This window comes from Limulus polyphemus, unplaced genomic scaffold, assembly GCF_000517525.1.
Source record: "Limulus polyphemus unplaced genomic scaffold, Limulus_polyphemus-2.1.2 Scaffold289, whole genome shotgun sequence".
Lineage (NCBI taxonomy): Eukaryota > Metazoa > Arthropoda > Merostomata > Xiphosura > Limulidae > Limulus > Limulus polyphemus.
This window is the reverse complement of record NW_013665899.1, coordinates 259,184-286,971: the sequence shown is the minus strand read 5'-3', so window position 1 is coordinate 286,971 and position 27,788 is coordinate 259,184. Positions and strand designations below refer to the sequence as shown.

Genomic DNA, 27,788 nt, shown 5'->3' with positions numbered 1-27,788 from the left:
GTTTCCAATTTTTTTCCTGTTTCTCCAATGTAGAATAAATCTGGGCAGTTGTTGCATGTTATTTTGTAAATGACATTGGTATTGTGTGATTCTAAATAATTTTTGTTTAGTAACAATTTTACTTTAGGGCTAGGTTTTTGAGAGAATTTGACGTTGACAGAAATTTTGTGTTTAATGGCTAGTGTTATCCAAGTGTGGATTATTCTTGAGCTGGTTTCAGGGACAAAAGGTAAACTGCAGTGTAATGTTCTGTTGTTGGGTTTGTTACTACCAATTTTGTTCGTGAGTTGAGTTTTGTTGTGGTGAATGTTGAAGATTATTTCAGCAATAGCTGGTGGAAATTTGTTGGTGTGTATCAGGGGTCAGCTCTTAGGCCTTTAGTTTTCTTATTTACTTTAAGGATATTGTTAGGGGCATAATTAGTCAGTTAGTAAAATGTGCTGATGATATTAAACTTTTTGAGCATTTTTCTGACTGTACTACAAACGGACTTGGATTGATTGGTAAACGAGACAAATACTTAGCAAATAACTTTTAATTTTAGTATGTACAAGGTAATTCATTTGAGTCATCTTAATTTAGACCTATTTTAGCATAAATTTAACATAAAGTATAAAAAGGCCTAATTTCTTTGGCTGAACTCTGTAGACAGTAGGAAAAGAAGATGCAAGTTTAAGATTCCATAAAAGGCAGGTAAGGCCTCAGTTAAGACATCAATTTTTCTAAAAGATGATGTCATGAGCAGCAATGGAGGCTGGCACTTTACAAGAGTTTAAGAGAAGAATTTATAATTTATTAAAAATAAATTCTGGTTTTAATTTTTTACTTGGGTGGACAGCCTTGAAAGACGAACAAAATTATCTTTTGTTACCCATATGTTAACTTGAGTTACGTCTGAGATTTACTTACATTTAACAGTCTTACTTCCTGCAGTTTTTTATTTCTTCTTGATTTATGGATTACAAATCTGTCAGTCTTGAAAAACCTCATTTATTTCCTCAACCTCTTTTACTCTCCATTTAAAGTATATCAAAAGATAACTCCCTCCAATGTGATAACCATTCCAAAACCTATAATCATCCTGATAACTGTTCTCTGAATTCCCTGAACTCAACATCTCTTTTTAAATAAGAATGGATGTAGAAGGCTTCTTTTATCTTTTTCTTGTGTGTGTGTGGGGGGGAGCTCATATCCTATTATTTTGTATTATTCCAATCAAGAACTTAGTTTGCTATAGTCTCTTCAGAAATTAATGGCTAATTATGTGGTTCATTTTAGCTTGCACCTTCTACCTACCATCCTTTACACACATTTATAGGTCATAAATTTTATATCCACTTGGAGTTTTTAGCATGTTTTTAGTTGATTGCATTAACATGTAATGTTAATAAATTTTAATATGTGATATTTCAAATATAATGTTAGAAGAAGACAATTGTATTTTGCTAATGTTTTTTATCTCTATGTTAGTTCATACGAGATCATTACCATGAAGACCCTGAATCGTATAATAAAGAAATCAAAGAACTGGAGAGCTTGCGGCAGGTAATAGTTTTTATGTAGTTAACATGTGAGAATCCTCATTGTGTAATTGCACTGACTACTTATGTTAAAGCATGTGTTGAACTTGTACATGCATAAATGAAAAATTTCAACTTGACTTATAAATGGTAAGCTATTCTTGAACATTGAGAAGGGCAATAAAACAAATAAAACTTTTGGCTAAAGTAAGCCTTAAAAATTTTAAACAATAAATAAAATTCTATCTGTAGACCAATTTTTGTGAAATTCAAAAAGTTTCAAACCCTATCCAATGTGTTACACACATGAAAATCGGTGTACTTTTGCTTGATATTTTAGAATGCTCAAAAGTAAAGGAAAATTGGTCAATTTTTGTGGTTAATCAGTTGTCCAAACACCTAAAAAGAATCTATGATAATGCTTAAACATTTCCAGTCAAATCAATTTGCTGGCTTATACAAGAATTTACAAATTTTGAGATCCAAATGTGTAGTTAATTTTTGTCTTATCATAAAGAGAGCATCCTGCCTTCATCTTTGAAATTTGAAGTTTATGGTTTGGTTTTAAAAGTTACAGGACTTGAGATGAAGTGAAATTGTTTGTGTTCCAGAAATAGATATCAATATCAAACAAAGGACTTGTACCTTTTGTTTGAAAAATTATAATTCTAATACATTACATAACCTCTCTCGCATATAGTTTTCTTGATTCAGTGCTGCCCTCTGTATGTGAACTTTTTTTTGCTCACTGCTAGCTCTGAGGCTCCCACCTAAACTCTTGTGTTTCCACATGATATTGCTGCACTGTTACATGCAAATGAGCATCTGACAACTCTCTACCAAGAGGAGGTCGACACAACTTCCTAGTGCAGCAGACTCCTTTTATATGGATTATTCACTCATCACTTCTCGATTTGGTACTCACATGTACATGTCTTTTTTTTTTTTCCTCATGAGTATTATTGAAATGGTCATACTGTCTTGTAGAAATATCTACATATCAGAACAATTGTTGTGCAAAGTTTAATTTTGAAATTTAATTTTCCAAATAGTTCTGCACTTGCAGATTTTGTGGGTCTTTTGTTTTTCCACATTATGGAATCTCAAGTAACTGTTACTTCTCCTTTGTCATGGGACAACTAGATGTTATTTATGTTGGACAAATAACTGCAATGGCATCAGGTTCATCTCTGTCTGTTGAGGAGGAAATAGCTATTGTGCAATGGGAGATGGGGTCTTTCATGCCAGTTGGACCTTCTAAGCCCGATGTAGATATCCCTCCTCTTGTGAATCCAGTTCATGATGATGAGTGTTTTGACAGTCTTTTTCCACTACTTATCTTTGCCAATACTTCTACCAGTACTGTCATTGATCTCCCTAGGCCTTCTTCTTAAGTGCGGCACAGTGTTATGTCTGCGGACTTACAATGCTAGAATCCGGGTTTCGATACCTGTGGTGGGCAGAGCACAGATAGCCCATTGTTTACCTTTGTACTTAATTAAAAACAAACAAACAATCTTCTTAAGTATGGTTTCTCAGATTTGTGACATACTTTCTCCATCTCCTGTGTTGTATGATTCTTCACATTCTCTTCTTTATTTGACCCCTTTTCCTGGCTATTATGTTTTCCTCCTCTTCCTCCTTATATTCATGTTCATGCTGAACAGTTTTTATCCCAATTTCATTCCAGTGCCAGCATGCCTCGTCCTCTTTGCCTGGTTGACGTATATGCCGTACCTTATCACTGGGCTGATTTCCATTTCTTTGACTCCCAAATCTGGAGTATTTTCTTCAGACTTGGGGTTCATATCCTTTGTCTTCTTTTTGACTTTCTCAGGCTGAATTTTTCTGCCTTCTTATTACCCTCACTACCCTTTTGCACCATCTTTCCTCCATTCACATTCTTTCAGAGGTAATCCACCATTTCTCTGAGGGGTTTTCAGCAGATACTTGTCCATTATCTTCTTATCAACTTCCTCGGCCTTGTCACTTCTTAGTTGGTTACTCTGTTGCTGGGATTTGCTGGAGAGGAACATTCTTCTTGCTCAGGTGCATTTGTGTCCCTCATTTCAGGGAACTTTGTCTAGCTCCTTTCCTCCATCAGTGAGTCTTTAGTGGAGTATACCCATTTCTACCTAGTGCCCTATCATTTTCTGTTTCTGTCCCTCCCTCCTGTTCCTCTACTCCCATCTGTTCTTCCTCTGTTCATAAACTTCAGCACTGCCAGCCTCAGTGGTGACTATCCTCTAGGCTTAGGGACAGTAGGGGCCTGCTTAGCTTGCTTTGTGGATCTTTGGCTTCCATTTGGGGCCAATTGTTTGGATGCTGCTAGTTCTGTCATTTTTCTCTATTGTTCCATTGTATCCTGTTTCTTGCCAGTGTTTATTAGAGGCAGTGTCAGACCTTATTGAGGATTTTATTCACATCTGTTTGTTGTTCCCAAGAAAACTGGGGATCGGTGTCCAGTCATTGATTTTTCATGTCTCAGTTGGTTTTTCGATCTTCCTTGATTTATCAGGGAGAGTTTTCTCACCCTCCAGTGGTCTTTTGCTCTGGGGCTTTGGATGATCAAGGTGGACATCTCAGATGCTTTTTTTCACATTCCCATCTTCTCTGCATCCAGACTTTACCTTTGGTTTGCTCATCAAGTTTGGGTGTATCAGTTCTGTGCTCTCCCTTTTAACCTTGTGCTGGCCCCTTACGTATTTTGCCAAGTGGTGCATACTTTTGTATGTCACATTCACGACTTGGAATTGTGGCTCCACTGTTATATGATGACTGGCTTCTTTTAGCTCCATCCCAATAGGCCTCCTCGACCATGCTTTTTTGTCCTTTGGGTGATAGCCTTTTTTTACAGATGCTGCCTTAATGACATGGGGTAATTGTCTCAACTCTTTGGAGATTTTAGGTCAATGGTCTCCAGAAAAATCCACCATTCATATCACTTTCTTGGAACCTTTAGTATTTTGATCATTTTCTTACAGTTGTATGAAGCTGTTTGATTATGATCCATATGAACAACTTAATTTAATTGTGATATCTTGTATATATATGTATATATCAATCAATCAATCACTAAGCACATTCATTTCTTTTACCTCTTTCATCTTCCTTGTCCTGACTGGGACCTAAATGTTTTTCTCCACATCCTTATCCTCCCTCCCTTTGAACCTTTGCCATCCTGTTCCTTATATCATATCTCTCTTAAAACCTATTTCCTCCTCCTTTTTGCCTGTGGTCATTGACATTCTGATGTGTATGCCATTGATTCTTTTTTCATCGTTCCTATGTCCTTCTCTACCCTAATCTTGCTTTTCTTCCTAAAAAATCTGTGGCATGTGAGGGTGTCAGAGCATTTACACCTATATTTCTCCCTTCCATTTCTCATCTTTATTCTCACTTGGATCCTGATTCCCTCCTCTTCCCTGTCTTTGAGGTCCATTGTTATTTGGCGTACACTTCTTTTATGGTTCGTGGTCTTGTCTCTTCACTCCTTTGAATCCTTCTTCTACTTGCAATCTTTCTCCCATTATTATTACTAGATGGCTTTGTCAATTCATTTGTTTAGCATATTCTTCATTGGATGGGAATGTACATCAGTGCTTCTGGGTGCCTTTAAATCAGATTTGACACTGTACCAATTCTGCTCACTTCAATCATCTTTTATAGGAGATTGTTCACACTTGCAATTGGACAACAGTTCACACCTTTGGCACATACTTTCTCCATTATTTTTGCTGTTCCTTCTTCATTGGGCTGTAGACTACCTCTGGTCATTATTCTCCACACCTTTTACTGGGTAAGTTCTCTCTCTTTATTTTCCTTTTACAGGTCCCTCTCATGCCTTACTGGTTCCACCTTATTGGCAAGTGGGTATACTTTTCCAAAAATCTGCACAATGTAGGGCCATGAAGGCCTGATATAGTGCTCACTAATGAGATGGGGTGTTCCACAAGGCTGCTTGAGGTATCCTCGAGGTGTTCATTCTCTTAAACAAGGCCTGATCCAAATCATACTCAGTCATGGACTATCAGGGGATCTTCTCACATCCTCTATGCTTATTTTAAAACCTAGTAGTGGCCTAATTTTAAAAATACAAGTTTTGTATTTCTCATTGCTCTGTCTTGTGGTGATGCATTCCTCCAGGCTCTCCAACATACTTTCACACATGGGATTTCTTACCACTGGGATGGTGGACCATGACGGCTGCCTCCTGAGTGTGACCAATTACACTCAGTAGAGAGAAGAGTGACTGTGTTCCATCCCTGTGTTACAGTTCACCTCTCTGGTCAACTTTCTCCCATCATACCACTATCCAGATGTTTGGTTCCCAGGTGGTCTGGTGTTGGATTAGTGCAGGACTAGCTAACATGAGTCCTCATTCAGTTGCAGATTAGCCTTGCTGGGCTTGAGGTGAAGATGGTAGGGATCTTCCTCCTACCACAGCCCAGAAACCAAATTCCTAGTGCTGCCTGGTTTTGGACTGGAGTTGGCATATCATGTTTGGTCTCATGAGCCCTAGCCATAGTACAAACTTAGCACTTTCAGTAGCATAATGCAGGTTCTGGACTGTGCTTGTATTTTTTACCTGTCCTTGTGACACTTCCCTTTTCTTTATTTTATGAGCAACGAGTATATCCTGATACAAACGAGGTATGGTTTCTCCCAGATGTAACCCTATACTGTTTCATGATATAAGGTGTTGCACTCCATGGGTTCTCTTCGGGTGCTTCCCAAAGGGGGCTAATCTAGGTTCTTCCACCACTTCAACATGTGATTCTAGCTGTATGTGAGTAGAGTTTATGTATCATATTGCAAGTTAACACTTTTCAACAATGAAAATGTATTTACTTCCCATATTTCCCACCTACTTTCATTTCATCTTATTTTCTTGCCTAATCTAGAAGTGATGATTGGACAATTCATATAAAGGGAGACGGCTGTGGTCGGAGGGTGTGTCACACTCCTATTGGTGGAGGGTTGTCGCATGCTCACTTGCATGCAACAATGCAATATATCGCATGGAATCACATGAGTTTATATGGGAGCCTCAAGGCTTGTGCCAAGTGAAACAAGTTCACTTATAAAAGGCAACACTGAATCAAGAAAGCTATATGTAAGAAGAAGCAAGTATTAATTGGAAATACATTTTCAATGTTGGAAGATGTTAACACTGGGAACTCTTCTCTGATTTGAACAATTGATAAAATTAATATTTATATGTGTAATGTTTTTTTTTTTTGTTCTTCAGTCAGCATGTAAAGTGCCAAGGGACTTCACAGGGTGCAGCACCTTGAAGAGGTACTACTCTCAGCTGTTGAGCTTGCAGAATCGGTTTCCCATGGCAGAAGATGGACCAGCCAGTGTTCCTTTTGTGTGGTTAGTAAGAAAATGAGTTTATAATCTTGGACTTAGTATATATAGTTTGTCTCTAAATAACATATTGAATGAGAACTTAACATGTTGGATCTTAGTATTAAAATTTGTTCCTGAAATGTGTGTGAAATAAATGCTTTTTCTGAAAAGGCATGTAACTTTATGATGCATATGTCAAAAAAAATATGAAGTTTATCATAAATTTGAAACTTTATTAACTCTGGATAAAGGTGGTACAAAGTGCATGTGAAGACCTTTTTACAAAGTTACACTAAAAATTTAATTAAACTACTTTATTATCAATGTACATTAATAAACTTAGCATCAAAATATAATTTATATTTTCATTTATTAATTTCAGTCTGTACCCCCTCTGTGTTATGTGGCACAGTGGTGTAGTACTGGTGCTATGACTTTATTATCAATGTGTATTGATAAACTTAGCATCAAAATGTGATTAAAGTTTTAATTTCAATTTGTATCTCTCAGTCACATGGTACAGTGACTTCTCACTTATAGATTTTTTTCTCTTCCCTTGGAAGAGCTTCAGATTGTTCAAGCAATTAGAAACACATATTGTAAATATTGAGAATTCAGAATATAGAATTTCAACCACTTTTTATTTTATTAAGATATTGCTATTTTGGTTTAACTGACACGGACACACCTTTCCCACATACTCTGTTTTTCAAGAAGTGTCTATAATTCTATAATGCTATTGGACGTGTTTATAACCAATACAAAGAGCATATTATAAACTAAGAAGATGATTGTCTATTTTATTTTAGTGTTTAAAGCAGATAGTTGTTAGGAGGGCCTCATGTGTTGAGACTAAAGAGTAATTACTCCAAGCAGTAATGACATATTTTAAACTTATCTACAGGTTAGTTTAGTTAGAAATCCAAATAAGTTATAGTAGTTCTAGGACATTTTATTCTTGTGCCTAATAAATTTTTTGTGTTTTGAAATGCGTATTTGAAAGTTAAATGAACTATTTTTAGACAACCAAAATAGGGCCTCAAGGTTGAAGTGCTAAATTTCTTGGTTTTTTTATATATATATTCTTATGTATTTTTAACAAAATTAACCAAAATGCAAATGTTAGAAACTTGTTTGGTTAGATGAGAAAATGTGAATGGAAAAATAAATTAAATAAAAAAATTTATTCTTCAAGAATGCACAAGAGCTACCATTGTGTAGTGTAAGCATTATGTAACTCGATAGTTTGTTTACACTAAGCTTTTTCCTGGTGATGTATTGCTAGTTAAACATAGTTCAAAGATATAATTAAATGAAAGCAAGTATGAAACTGTTATAACCTGAGTCTGTTACAATCTGCAATTGTTATAGAAAAAAAAAATTGTTTTGATATTTTTCAACTTTTGCTACAGTTAGTGTTAGGATAGAGACAATAAAAGGTAAAGTATGACACTTTCCAAAAAATAATTTGATATTCATTTAGGAGGCTGTAGTCTAGAGGTTATGTTTATGAATATGAAAACTGTAAAATGAATAGAAGTATTTTTATTCTTAGCATAAAAATCATCTTTCACTCGGACTGACTCGGTAAAGGCTTCATAAATTCACAGACAAATCTTTTGTAAAAATACCTTATTAAATGATCTGATTTTTTTTCATACAACAGATTTGTAATGTTTACTAAAAGATTGCCAAATTTTGTGAAGATTGATGTAGTACGTTCAGAGTTATGTATAGCTTTGTGGTTACATGGTGGCTGCAGTGTTGGTCATTTTGGCCAAAATGACAGAGCCCATATACAAAGTTAACATATATTGTTGTTAGCCATTTTTGAATATTTTTTTTATCCAATGTAGAGTACTAACATTTGACTGTAGTTCCTTTATCATGGTCATCATTCACTATGCTATTATTATTTTATGTGATATTTGGAAATAATTAGCATGTAAGGAGTTGAAAATTAAGAGCACATGGTTTTTCTTGATCTAGCAAGCAATACTTCTGTGAGTTAAAATGTATTTAGGCTTGGAATTTAATCTGTTGCTGTTCTAGGCTAATTGTTGAAGAATATCACTAACTGAAGAGAAAACAGTTTTATAAGAAAGAAACAATTTTTTACTATTGAGTTTTTTAAATTGTATTGTAACTGCACTATATATATGTTTATATATATATATATGTTTTTATATTAAATTGCAAGTTGCAGTTTTGAAATACAAGTTACTTTTTGTGTGATAAATCATAAGTAGCATGAAATGTTATTGTTTAATCATTTGTGCTTAGGAGTTATAAGTTAAGGCATTAACTAGAGTAGGAGTAACAGCTTCCTTTCACAATACTAATTTATGCTGCATCACTTTAAAATAGCTAGCAGCAGTGATAAAAATAAAACCTTGTTCTTTGATTATGTGTTATGGTAAAATGTAGATGCCTAAAAGTGTAAAATATGATTTATTTATTTTTTTTTTTATAATGAGGTATTTAAAAAGCATTTATTGTGTTTAAATTAACTGTATGAATATGACATACATTTGTATTCCAGTTTAGAAATTAGTATTTAAGTCTTTTGTTGTGTCCATTTCAGAAGTACTCCTTTTAGAAATGTTCAGGCTTCCTCTAGTCATTATAGTCTCTTGTTTGAAGTAGCCATCATGTCATCATCTTTCCCTTCTTTCTCCATCTTAAAAGTCCATCTTAACAAATGCCCTAGTTTTAATTACCTGTATGTTCTGCCTTGTCTATGAGAAGACATTGCTGATAGTGGCTCTCCATCTTTCTTTATTTCAAGCTGGGTTGTCAATCCACTTCCTCAGGTTAGTAATGTACTTTGTTCTTTGCTTTTCTCTGTCTCATTTCCCCTAATCTTTCCTGTCAATATTTGGAATTCTAAACCTTCTTCAGAGATGACATGCTCTAGGAATTTTAACTGTCACTTTCTGATGATTTTTTATGAGATTTCTTTACTTTTGTTCTTTTTAGCACTTTTTCATTTGTAACTTTTTCAGTCTATGCTATCTTGAGTATTCTTTTCCAAAACCATATTTCAATGGTCTGTAACTTCATAACTGCTTTCGTTACCATCCAACACTTGCATCCATATAGTAGGATAGACCAAACATAACATTTGAGAACTTGAGTTTTAGTGGTCATAGAAATGTTCTTCAGTATTTGACTTATTTTTAGGAAAGCATGTCTTGCCATTCCTGTTCTTTTCTTTATTTCATCTTTTTATTGTCCATCTGTTGTTATGGTAAGGTTTAGATATTTAAATTTGTTCACTTGTTTTATTTTATCTTCATTGGTTTGTATATTACAGGATGGTATGTTTCTTTTCTTTGAAATGGCCATGCATTCAGTCTTTTTCACATTGAGAGATAAACCATTGACCTCACAAGAAACACACTGTCCAAGAGTTGTTGCAGATCTGATTCTGATCCTGCTATTTAAACTGTCATGTGCATTTTTGAGATTGTTCAAATTGTATCCACCTCTATATATATATGCCATTTATGTGTTCAATGTGACATGAGATATTTTCATTGTAGATGTTTAATAAAGCAGGTGATAAAAAAAATCCTTTTGATTTTTGAAGTCACTTAATTCAGCATCTATTCTCATTGCTGCTGTTTGATCCCAACATAGATTTCTGATCATATGAAGATCTTTGCTGTAAACGAAACAATTCATCATGTTTCACTTTACCAAAAGTCTCTTTTAACCTCAACTGCTCTTTCTAGAAGCATTTGAAGAATAAATATGACATTCCTAGTTCCTTGATCCTCAACAAAACCATTTTGTTTGACAGCTATTTCTGGTCTTATCTTATTTTATGCTCTCATCATGAGGATTAAGAGAATAATCTTAATCATATGACTAATTAGACTGATCATATGGTTTAATTTGCATTCACTCGCTCCAGGTTTCTTTGGTAAGGCAACAAAGACTGATCTGATCAAATCTATGGGTATTTCAACACTTCATATATTTTATTTATCAAAATTGTTGTCATATATATATTCCAAATTCATCCAAAGCTTGGATCGTTTCAATAGATATTCTATCTGGGCCTATTGCCTTTCCGTCTTATTTTTCTAATTGCATGTCTCACTTCATCTTTTAAGATGGGTGGTCCATCAATATTCTGTTTTTATTTCTGGATTGTCATCACTATTGTCCTCAAGAAACTTTTTTGTGTAGTCATACCATCCATTTAATATGTCTTCTTTCTCCATTAAGATGTAGTGGTGAGCAGAGCACTGATAGCACTTTTTGTAGCTTTGTGCTTAATAAGAAACAACAGCCATGAAGATGGTGCCATCTTTTGCTTTTAGCATCCACTATTGGAACACTGTTTTCCCAGTTACTTCATTAATATTTTCCTGGACATAACTTTCTATTTACTTTCCAATTATTCTCTATTTCTTGGCATTGTTGATGCAGCCATATTTAATTTGATTCAGTACATTTCTTTTTGAATTCCTTGTCTAATCTGTTATACATCTCTGGGTCTTGTTTTGCTAATCTTATAGTTTCTATGATGTCTAGAATGTCTTGTGTCATCCATTTGTTTTTACTTGTTTGGAGATAATTTCTTCTGTTGTTTCTATAATAGATTTTTTTCAGTTGTTCTCACAGGCAATCGAAATCCATTATATCTGCTAGGGAGCTGAACTTGTTCTTTATGATAACCATGTATTTTTCTATCATCTTGGGATCTGATTTGAGTAAATGAATTTGGTGTTTTGGTTTCTGCTCCAACTTCAAAACTTTCTTCATCTTAGTCTTTATTTTACAAAGTACTGGAACATTGTCACTTCCACAATGTGCACCTGGGGCTGTTTTAACATATTTAATAGATTTTTGAAATGTTCATTGATAAGAATAAAATCAGTCTGGTGCAGTCTCCTGGAATTTTCCATGTCCACAGTATTCTTTGGTGGTTTTGAAACCAGGTGCTTGCAGTCATTAGATTATGGCTTCTGCACCAGTTTGCTCCCTCTGTCATTCCTTGAACCCAATCCATAGGCTTTTGGAACATCATCAACTCCGACTTTTGCACTAAAGTCACCCATGACAATAAGAATTGCTTGTTATTTGCACCATTTTAAAGTTCGTTCAAGCTTTTCTTGGAAATCATCTACAGTATCCTCATTCTGTTCAGCTGTGGGAGCATAGGTCTGTATAATTGAGATGTCAAATGGTTTGCCTCCAAGCTTGAAGAGCATTACCCTGTTTGAAACAGCATATTAGCCTTTGACCATTTTTGCTCTTTGATTGTCTAGCATTATTCCAATTCCTCTTTCATGATTTTCACCTCCCAAATACATAAAATGTGTGGATTTCTAAGGTAAGAGATTCTGCTCTTTTCCAACTGACTTCTTATACGCCCATGATGCTGATGTTCAGAACATTGTTTTTACATTCCAAGCTTCAATTATAATATTATCTTTGTTGCAAACAGTAGCTAAATGATGGTCTGGTATAACCTTTTGCTCAAGACAATCCCTACCGAGCAAGAAACCCCCTTTACATTAATTTTATCTGTGTCTCTGTGAGCCTTGATATTCTTGGGACTTGTATAGTGGTGGTTTCACATTGCTTTCCTCTAACTTTACTTTTTTTTGGTTTACTCCATTAGCCTTTGACTAAGTAGTGTAATCTTGAAGGTAGCATCGGAGGGGGGGGTACTTGTGGGTGCTTTAAATTTAACTTAACATAATGTTTAAGAACAACAGGGGATCTATTGATCCATCTAGGCTGTCCCATCCTCTAAACTAAAACTATTAAATAGAAAAAACCTCAAAGCCATCCCTTATCCTTCATACAGTTATCAAGCTTTCTCTTAAACTGACTTAAATTTACTACCTTCACAACATCTGAAGGCAACCTGTTCCAAAGGCCAACCACCCTGTTAGAAAAATAAAACTGTCTTAGCTGAAGATGACTCCTACCCTATCAAAAGTTATACTTGTGCTCTCTAGTCCTACTATTCTCACCATTAATTGTGAAGAAAGATGATACATCAACACTATCAACTCCCTTTACAAATCTTAAACACTTCAATCAGATCCCCTCTAACTCTTCATTTTTCAAGAGAAAATGGTTTGAGAGATTTTAACCTGTCTTCTTATGACAACCCCTCCATCCCAGGAACCATTCTAGTAGTTCTCCTATGAACTATTTTCCAACAACTCAATGTCCTTCCTAAGATAAGGAACCTAAGACTGAACACAATACTCCAAATCTGGCCTAGCCACTGGCCTATACAAATAAATTATAACCTCTTTAGATTTGTGTTCAATATTTCTGTAGATACAACCTAAAATCTTATTTGCCTTACCACTAGCAACAGCACTTTGCTTGGATGGCTTTAGACTAATCAACCACTACACCAAGATCCCTTTCTTTAATAATACTGTTAAAGTTATTCCCATCCAAGTTATATTTATAATTCAAATTATGATAACCCACATGCATTATCTTACATTTAGTATAATTAAAACCCATCTGCCATTTATTTGCCCAACTTACTAAATGATTTAAATCCTTTTGTACTGCAGCAGCATTGAAACAGCCAGCAACACCCAAGACCCTAATTTCATCAGCAAATTTAAATAATTTTATTGACCATTTCTTCATTGATGTATATCAAAAAGAGCAAAGGTCTTAAGTCTGAATGCTGAGGTACCCCACTTGCAACATTAATCCAATTTGACTGTACTCCATTTATAAGAATCCTCTGCTTTCTTCCATTCAGCCACTCTTCTATCAGGTTAGCAAACTTATCCCCCACACCTGCTGAGATAAGTTTTTGTACAAGCCTTTTATGTGGTACCTTGTCAAATGCTTTCTAAAAATCTAGATACACCAAATCTACACCCTTACCCTCATCTACCTAAGCAGTAACCTTTTCAAAGAATCTCAAAAGATTTTCCCTTAGTGAAACTATATTGACTGTCCAATAAATTTCTAAGCTTTGTTAAATTATTTTGTAAAGCATCTTTTATTGGATTTTCTAAAACTAATAGGACAATTTTTTATCACCTCCTTTGAATAAGAGGAGCAGCATTACCAAACTTCCAATAATCTGGCACCTGCATACTAATCAAGGACTTACAAAACCAAATAATAGCAAGTGGTTTAACATATCTGATCCTTAACCTCTTTCAAAACCCTTGGGGAATATTATCTGGCCCAGAAGTCTTATCATTCTTTAAACTTCCTAATTTTTTCTTAACAGAATTAATGTGATCATCTTGTTTAATCTGATTTTCATATATCAACTGTTCAAGATGAGGAATATTGCTTAAATCTTTGTTAGTAAAAACTGAAGAAAAAGCAGTATCTAATAACCTTAGCCATCTCATAATCATCAGATGTGAGCCTTCTTTTATCATCTCTCAAAGGTCCGATGCCATCCGAACATTTTGTTTACCCTTAATGTATTTAACCCTCATTAACACATCTAGGGTCCAAATGAAACCCAACTACTTTCTTGGTTGTATATCCTGTTTTTTTCTTACATAATTATTACAAATTTATAACCATTCATATAATTGTCAAGCAGAAACTCTATAGCTACATACTCCATCTGCCTGTTTCAAAAACAATAGTATCATTTGCTCCAATCTAATATTTATCTGGGTCCATGCAGACCCCATATTGACACTGACCATCATTATATGTGCAGTTTTTCCTATAGCATACAAAATAAATTTCTAAACATTTATTTCATTATATAAGTTGTATAGGATAATTCGTCAAAGTAATACAGTATCATGTCTGTTTGCTTATAACATCATTGTGGTAAGCATGTATGCACATCTCATTCCTCAACAAATGTTCTCTGTGATGACTGCTTATAATGCCTTATTTTATTGAAACCTTGTTTGATAATTGTTGTAAATAACCTGCTTATTGGATTTTTAATCCATAGTCTACTATAAGGATACATTTGTGTTGGGGTCTGGTCGGATCCAAGGTGACTCACAACATACACTTTCAGTTTTCTTTGAGTTGAATTTTGCATTATTGTGGTGATCTCATCATATATCGATGAATAATGACTTAAATGTAGGAGTATAATATAACTTTGGCATTTTTTGATGCACTGCTTGTATAAGGAATCGTTTAACTCCTTACCTACCATGACCATTTTGTCTTATCGTGTGGGCAAAATCACATTTGTGAATTGAAAAAAATTCTGGAGAGCTTATCTTTTATTGGATTTCAGATTTTATTTTTGTAAATAGTAGCATAGCATTCAATTAGTTGTACTAAATTCTATTCATTAATAAAGTTGGAAGAGAAGTTTAATAAAAAAAAATCCAAAAATATGTTTCAGACAATATATAAGCACCCTCTAAGAAAAAACCTTTTTTTAACTTTTAAAAAAATTTTTTCCTTGCACTTTAGCACTGCTCCTGCCATCTATGATTGGTATCTAAACCTTTTTCTAGTCTGTTTTCTTTGTAAAACAATGTCTGGTCATGTTAAACCTCAGTAGTAAAAGTTTTAGCCAATCCTAGTCGAAGGTGTCAATTTCAGTACCATGTTATTCCAATCACTGTATTTCATGTTTGACAAATCATAGGATGATAAGCAAAGCACCTGACAAAACGTTATTCTCTGGATTTTACAATATGAACATGAAGGGTGCTTATTATAGTAACTGCCATTTTAGTAGAGGTTGTATTTAGTATTGGTCAGTAGTATTTTTTTATATTTTCCATATTTGATCAGCGTTTCCAAATAATTTAGCTGCCCAATTCACAACAGATAATTCTTGTCACATCCCTTCAAATTTGCTTTTTGAAACTTGTAACCAAAATATCATTATTTTTGATTGCCATGTGTAGCAAAACATTGAACCTAATAGAGCAATGATCACTTGCACCTAGATGTTCCCCAGTTTCCACCATCCCAACCATTATTGTCCCTTTTGTGGGCTTATGAGGCATTTGAAAGAATATCTGGAACAACAGATATCCCATCTTTCTCCCCATGATAACTGCCAGTTGGTCCATGTCTGGTTAATGATTATTTGCAGCTGATCTCATTACCTAGAGGCTATTTCATTATCTGCCACTTGTGGTTGTGCCTGGTAGGAGATGGTCGCTCCCTCAAGTTTAATTACCTGTTTCAGTCAAATCTTCTTTACTTGCTCTGGACTACTGAAGGTTAATTCCACTTTATAAGAATAATGTTCTATGTCCTGTGCTGCTCTTGTAACTGTTTCTTAAAACTGATGGCCATAATTTTACAAACAATTTCTAATCCCTGCAGCTTCCGTTGTAACAAGCTTTTGAGAAGCATTGTGAAATCAGTCATAGGCTACTACTTGAAAAATGTACCATAGATCTTCCACTGTATGTGGATGTCAGCTTTGAATGTCATGTTTAAAAGATAAATGGTATAAAAGACCATTGGAGCTACATTGAAGGATTTGACAAATATGTAGTGACGTGGATTTGTGTTTCTCATGAAAACAGATGTAGATTTTGAGATGTAATTTGAAGCTTGAGAACTTTTGGTAAATGAGGCTTCATATCCTTAAAATCTTGTTTATTATCATGTTAATTATATTGGCATAAATGTGCAATTCATTGTAGTGTTTTTGTTTATGGGTTGGATACTTCTTTTTCCTAACCATAGCTCTCATCTTACAGTTGAGGTTTTAATTTATATTGGCTTATGATATGGTTTTGGAGCCCTTTGCTGTTTTAAACACAATGGTGTGCGAGATTTTCCACTTCCATGGAGAACGTTGAAAACTACTTTTTTCAAAATAGTGTGGTAATAGTGCTACTTTAATAGCTTTGCAATGTGCATATCTCTTCCCTGAGAGAGATGTAACATATTCCTGCATTTATAAGTCTATCAATGGCTGTATTGCTATGTCGAACAATTGAGAATTTTTCTTGAACCAAATATATAGGTACTAAATGTGTCACCTGTGTATCATAGCCTTCATCTATAGTGACTCACCAACACTGCATTAGCATATACAAATCATTCATATAAAATGTTATGTTCTCTCTTTAATATATATTCTCCTCATTTACAAGAACCCGTGTCTTCCTCACCCTTTACTGTGTCTTCTTCTTCCTTTGGTCCATATTTGAACTTCTGTCCATGAGTTTAATTCATATGCTGAGCACTAAATGCATGTGTACATTTATTTTGGATGCTTATGGTTGTCAGACATACTTAAGAGCTAGCTTGTATATCAGAATTAAAAAAACAATTAAATACCTTCCTGATGTAATCAAATTTCTCTAACACAGAGCGAGCTACTTATTTTGGGCTCCAGATATATCTGAAAAACAGAACTAATGATGTTAATTTAATGAATCATAAGTTTTTATGTATACATATAGTATATAATGAAATGTTCAATATTAGATTTTTTTCAAAAGCAACAAAATATGCAGTGTTGCTGTCCTGGGAGAGAGACGAGTATGTTTGAATCAGTTCTGCAACTAGCTTTAAGTGCTTCTATGTGTGTGTTCCAAAGTCAGATTTATGAAGCAATGTTTTCTTTATATATTCAGTGTTTGTATTAATGACCTTGTTCTATACAATTCTTAAACTAATATAAGTAGTTTTTTCAAAACCAAAGCAGCATGTACAAGAAAATATTTAAATGATGAAACATTCATAAACTTCATAAATGTCATGAAGAAACCTACCCTTTTTGTTAAATCAGAAACTGCTTCAAGATTATACAGTGCATAAAATGTAAAAATGTAACTGAATTTTGTAACAACTAAAAGTACTCTTGCATTCAACAGGTTGAAGAGTCTACATTTTTGCATTGAATTACATGAGTCAGTGAATTAAGTGTATTCAACAAATTGAATCAAGCAAATTTCTTGGTCAGTTATGTCAATTGTTTTTATAAGCTGAGATCACTGTATTTCAACAGAAAGTTTTCAGTTTTTATAATTTCGAAACTGTTTCACTTCGTAGCCTTTATGCTGCTATGTTAGGGAAAACAGATTAATAATGTGGGGACTTACAGTGCAATCAACAGTGTTGGCCAAGTTGCCAGGAATAGGCAATCTTTTTCTTTTTTTTGGTGGGCTTTTTTTTAATGTTTCCAGTAATTTGTTTCATTTAATGAGCACTACAAAAATAAGGATTTTTGAAAGAATATTTTTATCCCACTTGCAGGAGTGACATTTTTTCGGGTCTGGTATTCAGTATAACAGACATTAAGTATGAACAGGCATGTATATTATATAATATTGGAGCTCTTCACTCTGAACTTGGAGCGATGGACAGCAGACATAATGCAGAGGTATTTATACATTTATAACAAAGGATTTTTGGTTTGTAATTGTAATGAAATTTTGAAAATGTGGTGTTTTTGTTACTTTGATATTAATTCAAACTGAACAGCACCTAAAGTTTTTGTCTTACTAATGGTATAATAGTGCATTTTTAGAGTTGATGTTTTTCAGTTAAAAACTTTTTGAGTGTGAGTGGGTTACTTAAGGTTTGGAACTATTATAGCATGATTTTTCTAAAATATAACAATGTATCACTTTCAAACAGTTCATATTGTGAAAGAGATGAGTATTGTATTTTACCCAAAGTTAAGTAATACAAAATAGATGGCAAAAGAAATAAAAATCTTACAAATTATACAAATGTGACTAATATTTTTCAACATTTGGGTTTTTATGTAATAAGTTGTTCATTTATATTTGAATAACTAACATGTTTGAATTTTAAAAGTATTCACTTTAACTTCACATGAAATTATAGCTCTATGTTAAGATAACTATAAATCAGAAAATGTTAGTGGTAAATATAGGTGTTGATGTTCTTTGAAGGGTATGAAGATAGCCTGCACACACTTCCAGTGTGCTGCTTGGGCATTTCAGCATTTGAGAGACAATTTTCCACAACCAAAAGGTAGTGATATGTCACATGATCTGCTAACTTTCTTCATTAATATTATGTTGGTAAGTTGACATCTAAAAATTAGGCTGACTTTATATTATAAATGTTTAATGGTACTATTGTGATATTTATTTCAAGTAATTGTATTGAAAAGGTAAAGATTGTTTTGATAAACAGTGTATTATGTTCTGTTACTGAGAAGTGAAACATAATTTGAATTTTATATATATGATGGATTATAGTTTTACAACCAACACTTTTGAGAGAATTATTTTAATTTTAATCTTGGTGACAAATGTGAAGAGAGAGTTTGATTTTTAACACCTAAACATGATAGAGACAGATTTGTATAATAGTTTTACCCTGCAATTGTTTTGTTATATGAGAGGTATTTTTTAAATAGTTTGTAGTTTACTTTTTCAGACATTATAATTTTTTGTATATTTTCTTCTGTTTTCAAGATGATTTTGTGCACAACAATATTTAAGAATTGTATTTGATACAACTCAAGAAAATATTTATTTTGATGTCAACAAATGTCTACTTTTATACAAAACAGAAGGTATAGAAAAAATAATGTGTATATATTTCAGGTTTTATATGAATGATAAATGTTTATTCCACAGTAAAATTAAAGTTTAAAATTTGTAACCATAGTATGTGAAATGATGAGCTAGAAATTTTTAAAAGATATTTTTGTAAATAAACAAGATAATTTTAGTAGTGATTTTCTTTTAACCCTTTCCACCCCAATATTTATTTGTTGTAACTTGTAAAAGTTATGTCTGAATTATCCACTCAAATCACAAAGTAAAGCTGTAACTGAAATGTTTGTGTTTGAAATTTTATTTTATTTAGAGAATAGAAATATATAAACTTACTGGCTGCATATAGAAATACACAATATATATATATATATATATATATATTATTCATGTCTTATATAAATAATCAATCTACAGGGTGTCCCAAAAGTCTGTATCCATAGGGAAAATAGACATTTTTAGAGCTAAACAAACATTTCTAATGTCAGTGGTACATATTTCAGGAAAGAAAATACCCTGATGGCACAGTATACCAAGATTTGATATGTGTATGGCTGTTAATAGCATGCAATTTGAATAATAAATAAATGAAGAATGAATTGTGTATTTTTACTGTGGGTTGAGACTTCTGGGACACCCTGTATATGCAATAATGTAATATTTATTTTTAAAGTTGATTATATTCTATCATGTAGTCTCTTTGTCTTAAAGCTTTTTCATGCTTATGGGGATTGTAAATATTTAAATTTATGGTTATTATGCAGAATCCTTTTTTGATCACATGCCTACAAATAATCAAATATATTATGTTTTTGTCTGTATGCTAAGTAAATGGAAAAGAGTAGTTTTATGGTTTACCTGCTTTTTGTTTTGTTGAAACAAAAACTTTAGCAACTGTTTTTTGCTTTACATAAATTGTCACTGGTAAGTTGAAACTACTGGAGACTTAAGGTGGCCTTTGCCTTAGCATGGGTTTAGGGACTAGCATGTTTTATTTTAAACAACTGTACTGAAATTTCTAAAAGGAGTATGAATGTAATTCTTATAACTAAGACAAGAGAACTCTATTTGTACTAGTTTTAATTACATTAAAATATTTTATTGCCAAATTTTTTCAACAGACTTGGCTAGCATGTTAGATGTATGAATGTATTTGATATACAGAAATAATATGTTTGTTGGAATAAAAATAGAATAAAAACAAATAACATGGTTGTAGAAAGTTATAAAAATTGGCCTTAATGTTGAATACAAACCTCTTTATGGAATAAAAATTTTCTGAAATGAACAAGTCCACAAGGAAAATATCAATGAAAGTTGAATCACAGAATCTGTTTTTTCTAACTTGTAGGTGAATAGTCAGGGTACATTGCAAAGTATGTTTAGTTATGTAGAGGTTTTTATTTAGATTTAAAAACGTTTAATGATTATTATGCAGAAATAGTAATATGCTTCACTTGGTTGTGAAAGGATTGATTTTATAGTGGCAATTAGAAGAATGAAAAACAAAGTTTTATACTTTATGCAAAACTGAGTCATCATTTCATATTAAGAAAAATATCATTACCTACACACACAAAAAGAAAAAATGATTAAATCTTAATATGTTAGCAATCATTGTCTACGTTCACTTAAAAAAACAACTGAATATTTATGGAAATATAATTACAAAGTTGTACATTTCTACAATAGGCATAACTATAACTTACTTACAGGCTCAAGCCCAGGAATGTATTTTAGAGAAGTCCATGCTAGACAGTAGAAAATCTTCAATTACTGCTAAGGTTGCAGCACAGGTTGTGGAATATTACAAAATTTCCATGGGCAACCTGATGGCTGGGGGTTCTAACATGGAGCCTGGTTGCATTCTTGATATAGTTGGAGGAAAGACATTCAAGGTATGCAGTCTTGTTCACCAGGTATTTACTTGATATTCTCTGTGATGTTTCTGCCATTATTAGTCAAATCTAGATATTTTCTTTCACAGTGAAACCAAATTTCCAAACTCATGGATGAAACTTGTAGAGAGAAAATTGAGTTGTGTGTGATACCTAAAGTTACGTTGAAGTCGGAAGTTAATGTTTTTGTATACTATATGCAAAGAATCAATTTATTGTCAATTTATTTTAATGAAATTATTAATATCAAGTATGTTATAATTCAAAGTTTTATATTATCTAAATTTTTATTCCTTTGTTTCAAAAGAAGCCTCTAAAATATTATTTAAAACTTAAGTTTTCTTATCACATTATGCACTCACAGTTACAAAGATCTCAACTTTAAGAGCTCGTATAGAAGAAACTGTGTGTATAATGTAGAGGATTCTGTGAAGATGTTCAAAGGACAGTATATAGGTTGTTTAACAGTAAACCGTTGTAAAAGTTCCTCGTTTCAAGATAAAGCATGCCCACTTGCAAAGTAGAAGCTGTGTTGATAATTAAGTTTTAACTTGAATGGCATGCTTATAACCAACAGGAGCAGATTTCATGCTATATCCTCTAAGGAGGACAGGAAAGCTAGTCAATGTATGCATTTTACTAAAGAAGTTGAAAGGAATTTTAGTCCATTGTTGAGAGCAGTGTCTTCTCGCCTTGTACATATTAGTTTGATAGACAGTTAAATTGCATTTTGGTTTTACTTTATATTTTAGTTAAATATGTATTATTTGCATTTTAAAGTTCATAGTTGAAAGGTATAATGATTTGATAAATTTATTCTACGCTTTGCCTTGCTAAACAATTGTTCACAAAGTTACGAGTACAAACAAGATTTTGCCAGATACTAAACCATCTTTGCCGATGTTAATGTTATATTGCCCATGGGCACCTGTTGATGTGTGTCAACATAAATAATCAAAGATAAAGAACAGGAAAGCAAAATATAACATTAAAAATAAACTATAAGTGAAGAGGTAAAGATGTGAAATTACACTTAATCCAAAGAAGATATTTTAAGATAATTCAAAGAAGAGTTAAAAGGTATGTATATATTTCTAAGCATTTCATTGCACTGTACATTGATTAGCAATATGGTAGAGAAAATGGAAAATTAAATATAAACATTTACCTTAAAGAACTTTGATATTCATTTAGCAGGTTCTAGACATTATGCAAGTGAAATGTGAAACTGTAAGATAATAAATAGTATTTTTATACTCAAAATGAAAATCAACTTGCAACTGAACTATTCAGAGTCTGAGTGTAAATAAGTACATTAAATAGTGAATTTAATAAACCAAAATGAAATATTTTATTTTTCTCAAGCTACATAATTTTATGAATGTTTTTGTCAAGATTTAAACAATTTCATCCGTTGGTTTTATTACTGGAATGAAATTTCTAGAGTTACATAACGTACTTCATTTTGAAGCAAGTCGTTGTTAGAGGGTTATTAAAGTATTTCTATTATTAAAAAGATTTTCCACTGAATATATAAAGCCTTTACTGAGTCTATCTGACTGAGTGTGAGGTGAGAATATCATATGTGCTGAGAATAAAAATACTTCTTTTCATTTTGCAGTCTTCACAGTTCATTTGCATAACCTCTAGAACCTCCTAAATGAATGCCAAAGTTTTTTTTTTCACAAAACTTTATAATTTATCTGTTAATTTCTCTACACTTAAGTGTAGCAAAATAATCAATGTACAATGATGTGAAGAGTAGAAAAATGTGAAATAAAAATAATAATCCCTATTTTATTATTAATGACTGCAAACTGTAACAGAGAATTACAATTATTTATCCTAGCAGCCCAAACTTGTAATCTTTTCTCATTTGCTTTCCTTTAATTTGATTGCCTTTATTGTTATTTTTGATCCTCTCTCTGTGTGAAAAGTAATAAATTACAGTGGGATATTTCCGGTAGAGCATAAATGTCAATAAACATCAGATTACGGACATGCACATACCATAATATTGAGTTTTGATCGACTCAATTTAAGAGTTTCTTATCTAGTATAAGAAGTTTCTCATTTTAACATTTGGTTACTTTAGTTAAAAATATATAGTAATAAATAAATATATAAAAAAACAAGAAATTTTGCACTTGCGTAGGGATTCACGTTTTTTGCCATTGATACCTTGGTATACTAGACCCACTTTTTTTCTCGGTAAGTTGGCTGTTTAAATAGCATGTCCTGATGCTACTGTAATTTAACTGGGTTTCTGACTATGCTATAAATAGGTTAGCTTTCCAGAGCTTACCAACAATGATCACTGACAATTAAGTCTATGGCCAACTGTCTACTATGCTTGTCATAAAAAATAACTATAAAGGAACAAATGCTTTTCTGTTGACTATAAACATGTTTATCATATTAGACCATATGGTTTAGGTAAATGTTTCAAAAGCTGGTGAGTTTAACAAATACATTATATCACAGCAAATCAAGAAGATGGGGGGTTCATATTTTATATTATGACTTGTAAATATATATAATTTGTGTTTCTAACTGGTTGGATACTCCGAAACCCACAACAGAGAAAAAACAAGTTATAAGGGAGAATTTGAAGCAAACTATGTCACATGACCCGGAGAAGGGAAGATTGAGAATTTGTTTGGATATTTTCTGTTGGAATTAAGAGATTAAACCTTAGATAATACAAAAATTTGAATTATAACTTATGTTTTGATGCCATGTTTATTAAGATACATTGGTAATAGAGTTGATAAATATTGAATGTAACTGTAAAAGGTCATGATATGCACATTTTGACCTAGCTGAGTTCATAGGATTAAGTTATAATAAATTCAAATGAACATTTTGATAAGAAGGAGTAAATTTAAGAAAAGCAAAGGCTCTCTAGAAACAAGTAAAATTGTGATCATCCTAACCTTCTTGCTACTGGCAGAACAAAATGTGCATGTCACAAGTTTTTAGTTACATTTAAAATTACTGTATTATCATGGTACACAAATAAACATGGCTTCAAACCATGGTTAATAAATCAAGTTTTAATATTATATAAGTTTTAATTTCTTAATTGTATAAGGAAATATTTAAAACAATCCTCAATCTATCTTAGTATGAGAATTGTGGCATTTGCTCTCTAGGTCTTCCCTCTTCTCTAATCTATTTACCATCCCTCCCAGAATATGGAATTTGACATAAATACTCATTATAATATAGATATTACTCAGGGAAAGCATATTTGTTATGGCCTTCAATCTCATTATTGACAGAACCATAAACTAGAAAATCAGACCCACTTGCCACATCCACCTGTTACATCCTCTCTCACAAATTGCCAATAGCTCTTTCTGACGTTTTATAATTGTTACATTGTTTTCTGTACAGAGAAATGTCTATTTTGCCTTCGGTTTAAAACTTTTTGCACACAGAAATCACATCATCAAGTTTAACTGAATTTTCAAAGGCTCTTATTGTATATTTAAAAAGGGAGAATGAATATGATAATTATAGAACATTATTTGGTTTGTATGTATTATTAAACTGTGTTTTTAAGTGCATTACTTAATTTAAGAAAAATTTAGTTTAGTAATATCATTAATATAAAAAGTAGGCTTAAGCCTAATTGACAATCAACAGCAAAAAAACAAACCCAGGTAAGCACTATGTTTCTTGTTTATTTTGTGTATTCTTTACTTATTATTATAAAAGTAACTAAAATGCAAAGATTGGAAACTTGTGTTAGATTAGGTAAGATGATAAAAAAATAATAAAAATTCTTCACAAGGTATGCTCCATGCATTACATAATTTGATACAGTAATGTGAGCTGCACATTTATCAAGTGATTTACATCTTTTTTTGGGATTATTAGTTAGACATGGTTCAAAGGGCAATAAAACAATAAAATAAAGTATAAACAGATGTATAGTGTTATAAACTTTAAGCTATTTAGGATAAACAGTTGTGGTTTCCTGTTACAATTTTCAGTCATCCTATAAAGAAAAAAGGATAATTTAGATTTATTTCCTTGTTTATTGTGACAGTTATAAAGTCTGTCAAATCGACTTTTAGAGTTAGGGTAGAGAAGATAACAGATAAAATGTAAAGTTAGATGTTTTAGAGGGTAAGCAAATGAAATTTGAAAATTTGCAAATGAAGAAAAGTATTTTTAATCTTAACATGAAAATCACTTTGCATTTGGAACCGTCAGCACTTTAACTTCATGTATTCATGGACTAATTTTTAGTAAGAATACTTAATTAAAAATTGGATTTTGTGTCTAGAAAAGACTTGTAATGTTTACTAAAATCTTAAAATTTTGTGAAGATACACAACACGTGTTAAAAATTATAGTATGAAAACTTTGATGGTCACTTTGTGGTTTTGAACTCAGTCGAACTGTCCAAGCCTATAGTGAGAGGGTTAAGTAATAAGATGCTGTACATCTAAATACTAATCTTACTATAATGGATGTAATGTGTCTGTAAATATTTATGTATGTAACCAAAACTCCTGCACCATCTATTGAATGGCATCACAAACAAAATCCATAAAAAAATTCACACTTTTGGTATTTACAGATTCAGAGAATTAGAAAAATAACTGCAGTATGTGCAACAACAATTTATTTTTAATAGAACACAATTTTAAGTAAAAATACTTTCCTCACAACAAGAACACGACTTTCACTAGGACTGTATGTGAGAATTTGATTATATCTTTATTGATGTAAATTTTACTGAGAAACAGGAGTTCTTAAAAAAAAATTTTTTTCAATAAACAGTACCACTTTTAATATATAAAAACATTACAGTTTAATACAATGATTGATAATTACTATTACAAACAGCTGCTCATAGAGCAGCATTTCTGTTAGTGTAAATGAATAGATCAACAAGATTTCCATTTCCCTTTTCTGACAAAACCATTTCTAAGGCTTAGAAAGACCCCTAGTTGCAAGTTACATGAAATATGTCTGTTATGTTTATCAAATAGACTTGTTCTAACTCCCACTATTGCTGTACATGTTTTTTTGTTTTTAATTTTAAATTAAAATGTTAAGGTTTAGCTAACTCACTAATGTATGCATTTATGGAGAAGACTAAAGGACAATTTTTGCTACTAGTGAAACCTAATAACCTTTTTCTAGATCAAACTGATCACTTAAGTCCTTGTATACATTAGTTTTGTTGTATAATTTTATGTTGTATGCTAGAGTAAGAAGGGCTTACATCATTTTAACTTTTGTAACTTAAAAATAAGTATTAGTTTGTTGAAGAATCTTTAGAGTTTATTTTTTCCCTAATTAAATAAATAGAGGCTACTTGACATGAGTTTGATTCTTTTATATTTTTTTTTTTGCAGCTGTTAGACCTAATAAGTGTGTTGAGTTCAAACTATGATACTTAATTTCATTTATTTGCAGTTATAAGATAAACTTAACTGTATCATTTGTTTTATGGCAAAATGTCAACATTACATAATAATAATAACAATAATAGTTTATTTCTTTCAAGTATGATATTTTAAGTTATAAAATTATACCACAGAATCAGGTAAAGTAAAATTGCACAGATAGAAATTTAAATCGTTTAGTTATACCAGTTGTCAGTATATAAAAGGCGTAACTTTGGGGAAAATAATATACATAAAAAGACACGGGTATTTTGTTTCTTTAGATATGTTCTAATTGGCATAATGAAAAACAATATTAAATCAAAATTCAATAATGGATAATAACTCTAGTGTTATGATCATTAATGCCATAAATCCCCACTTCCATTTGATATCTTTGGTCAATTAAAATATTAGATTTGAAGAAAATTATATTTGTGTGTGTCTGTGTTTAAATAAATATATATTTACATATGCTCTAAATAGATAAATAGAATATTTTATATGAGAGCTTGGACTTGTTTTCACTTCTAACAGACATGGAAGAAGTTTCTTGAATTCAAGATGGCCTATTATGCTTGTATATCACATTTATATATGGGTAACCAAGCTGAGGACCAGCAGAAGATGGGGGAACGGGTGTCATGGTACCAGTCAGCTCAAGAAAAATTGGAAGCTGCTGCCAAAATAGCAAAGGTGTTCATATTCAGTTTATTTTTGTGTCTTGTTTTGGTGTGTGTTATGTTTTTTCATTAATTGATACTGTCTATTTTCTACTAATTTTTATTTTTTGATATTATAGAATACAAAGTTCACCCCACTTACCTGAGCTACAAAACAGAATGAATTGATCTTTTTGATTCATGGAATGTATTAAAGCAACAGCTCCCATAGCTTAGCATTGTTCTCGTTCTATTTCTGTAATGTTTAGTTATTAAACTTTTAACTCTAAGAATTGTCCAAAAATTGCAGGCAACAAAAGAACGTATTATAGAGAAACACAAGTTCCTTCAGTACTCTTATTTATAACTAAGAAATTTATACACAGAGAAGAAGATAGTTGTTTTGATTAGTTCTGGTAGCATATGTGAAGCTTTGTCTTATTTCTTGCAATGTTTGAAGTTATAACCTAGTCCCAGTAGTGTGTCTGAA

The 27,788-nt window shown here is 32.3% G+C and overlaps 1 protein-coding gene across 1 annotated transcript in view; it reads left to right on the top strand.

Moving 5' to 3' along the window:
- LOC106457073 (tyrosine-protein phosphatase non-receptor type 23-like) overlaps positions 1 to 27,788 on the top strand; it is a 69,477-nt gene that overhangs the window by 2,162 nt on the left and 39,527 nt on the right. The window contains exons 2-7 of the mRNA XM_022382891.1: positions 1,471 to 1,545; positions 6,772 to 6,899; positions 18,051 to 18,177; positions 18,716 to 18,847; positions 21,046 to 21,228; positions 27,174 to 27,332. Of these exons, the coding sequence (XP_022238599.1) occupies positions 1,471 to 1,545; positions 6,772 to 6,899; positions 18,051 to 18,177; positions 18,716 to 18,847; positions 21,046 to 21,228; positions 27,174 to 27,332 (804 nt within the window). The remainder of the gene's footprint in view (positions 1 to 1,470; positions 1,546 to 6,771; positions 6,900 to 18,050; positions 18,178 to 18,715; positions 18,848 to 21,045; positions 21,229 to 27,173; positions 27,333 to 27,788) is intronic.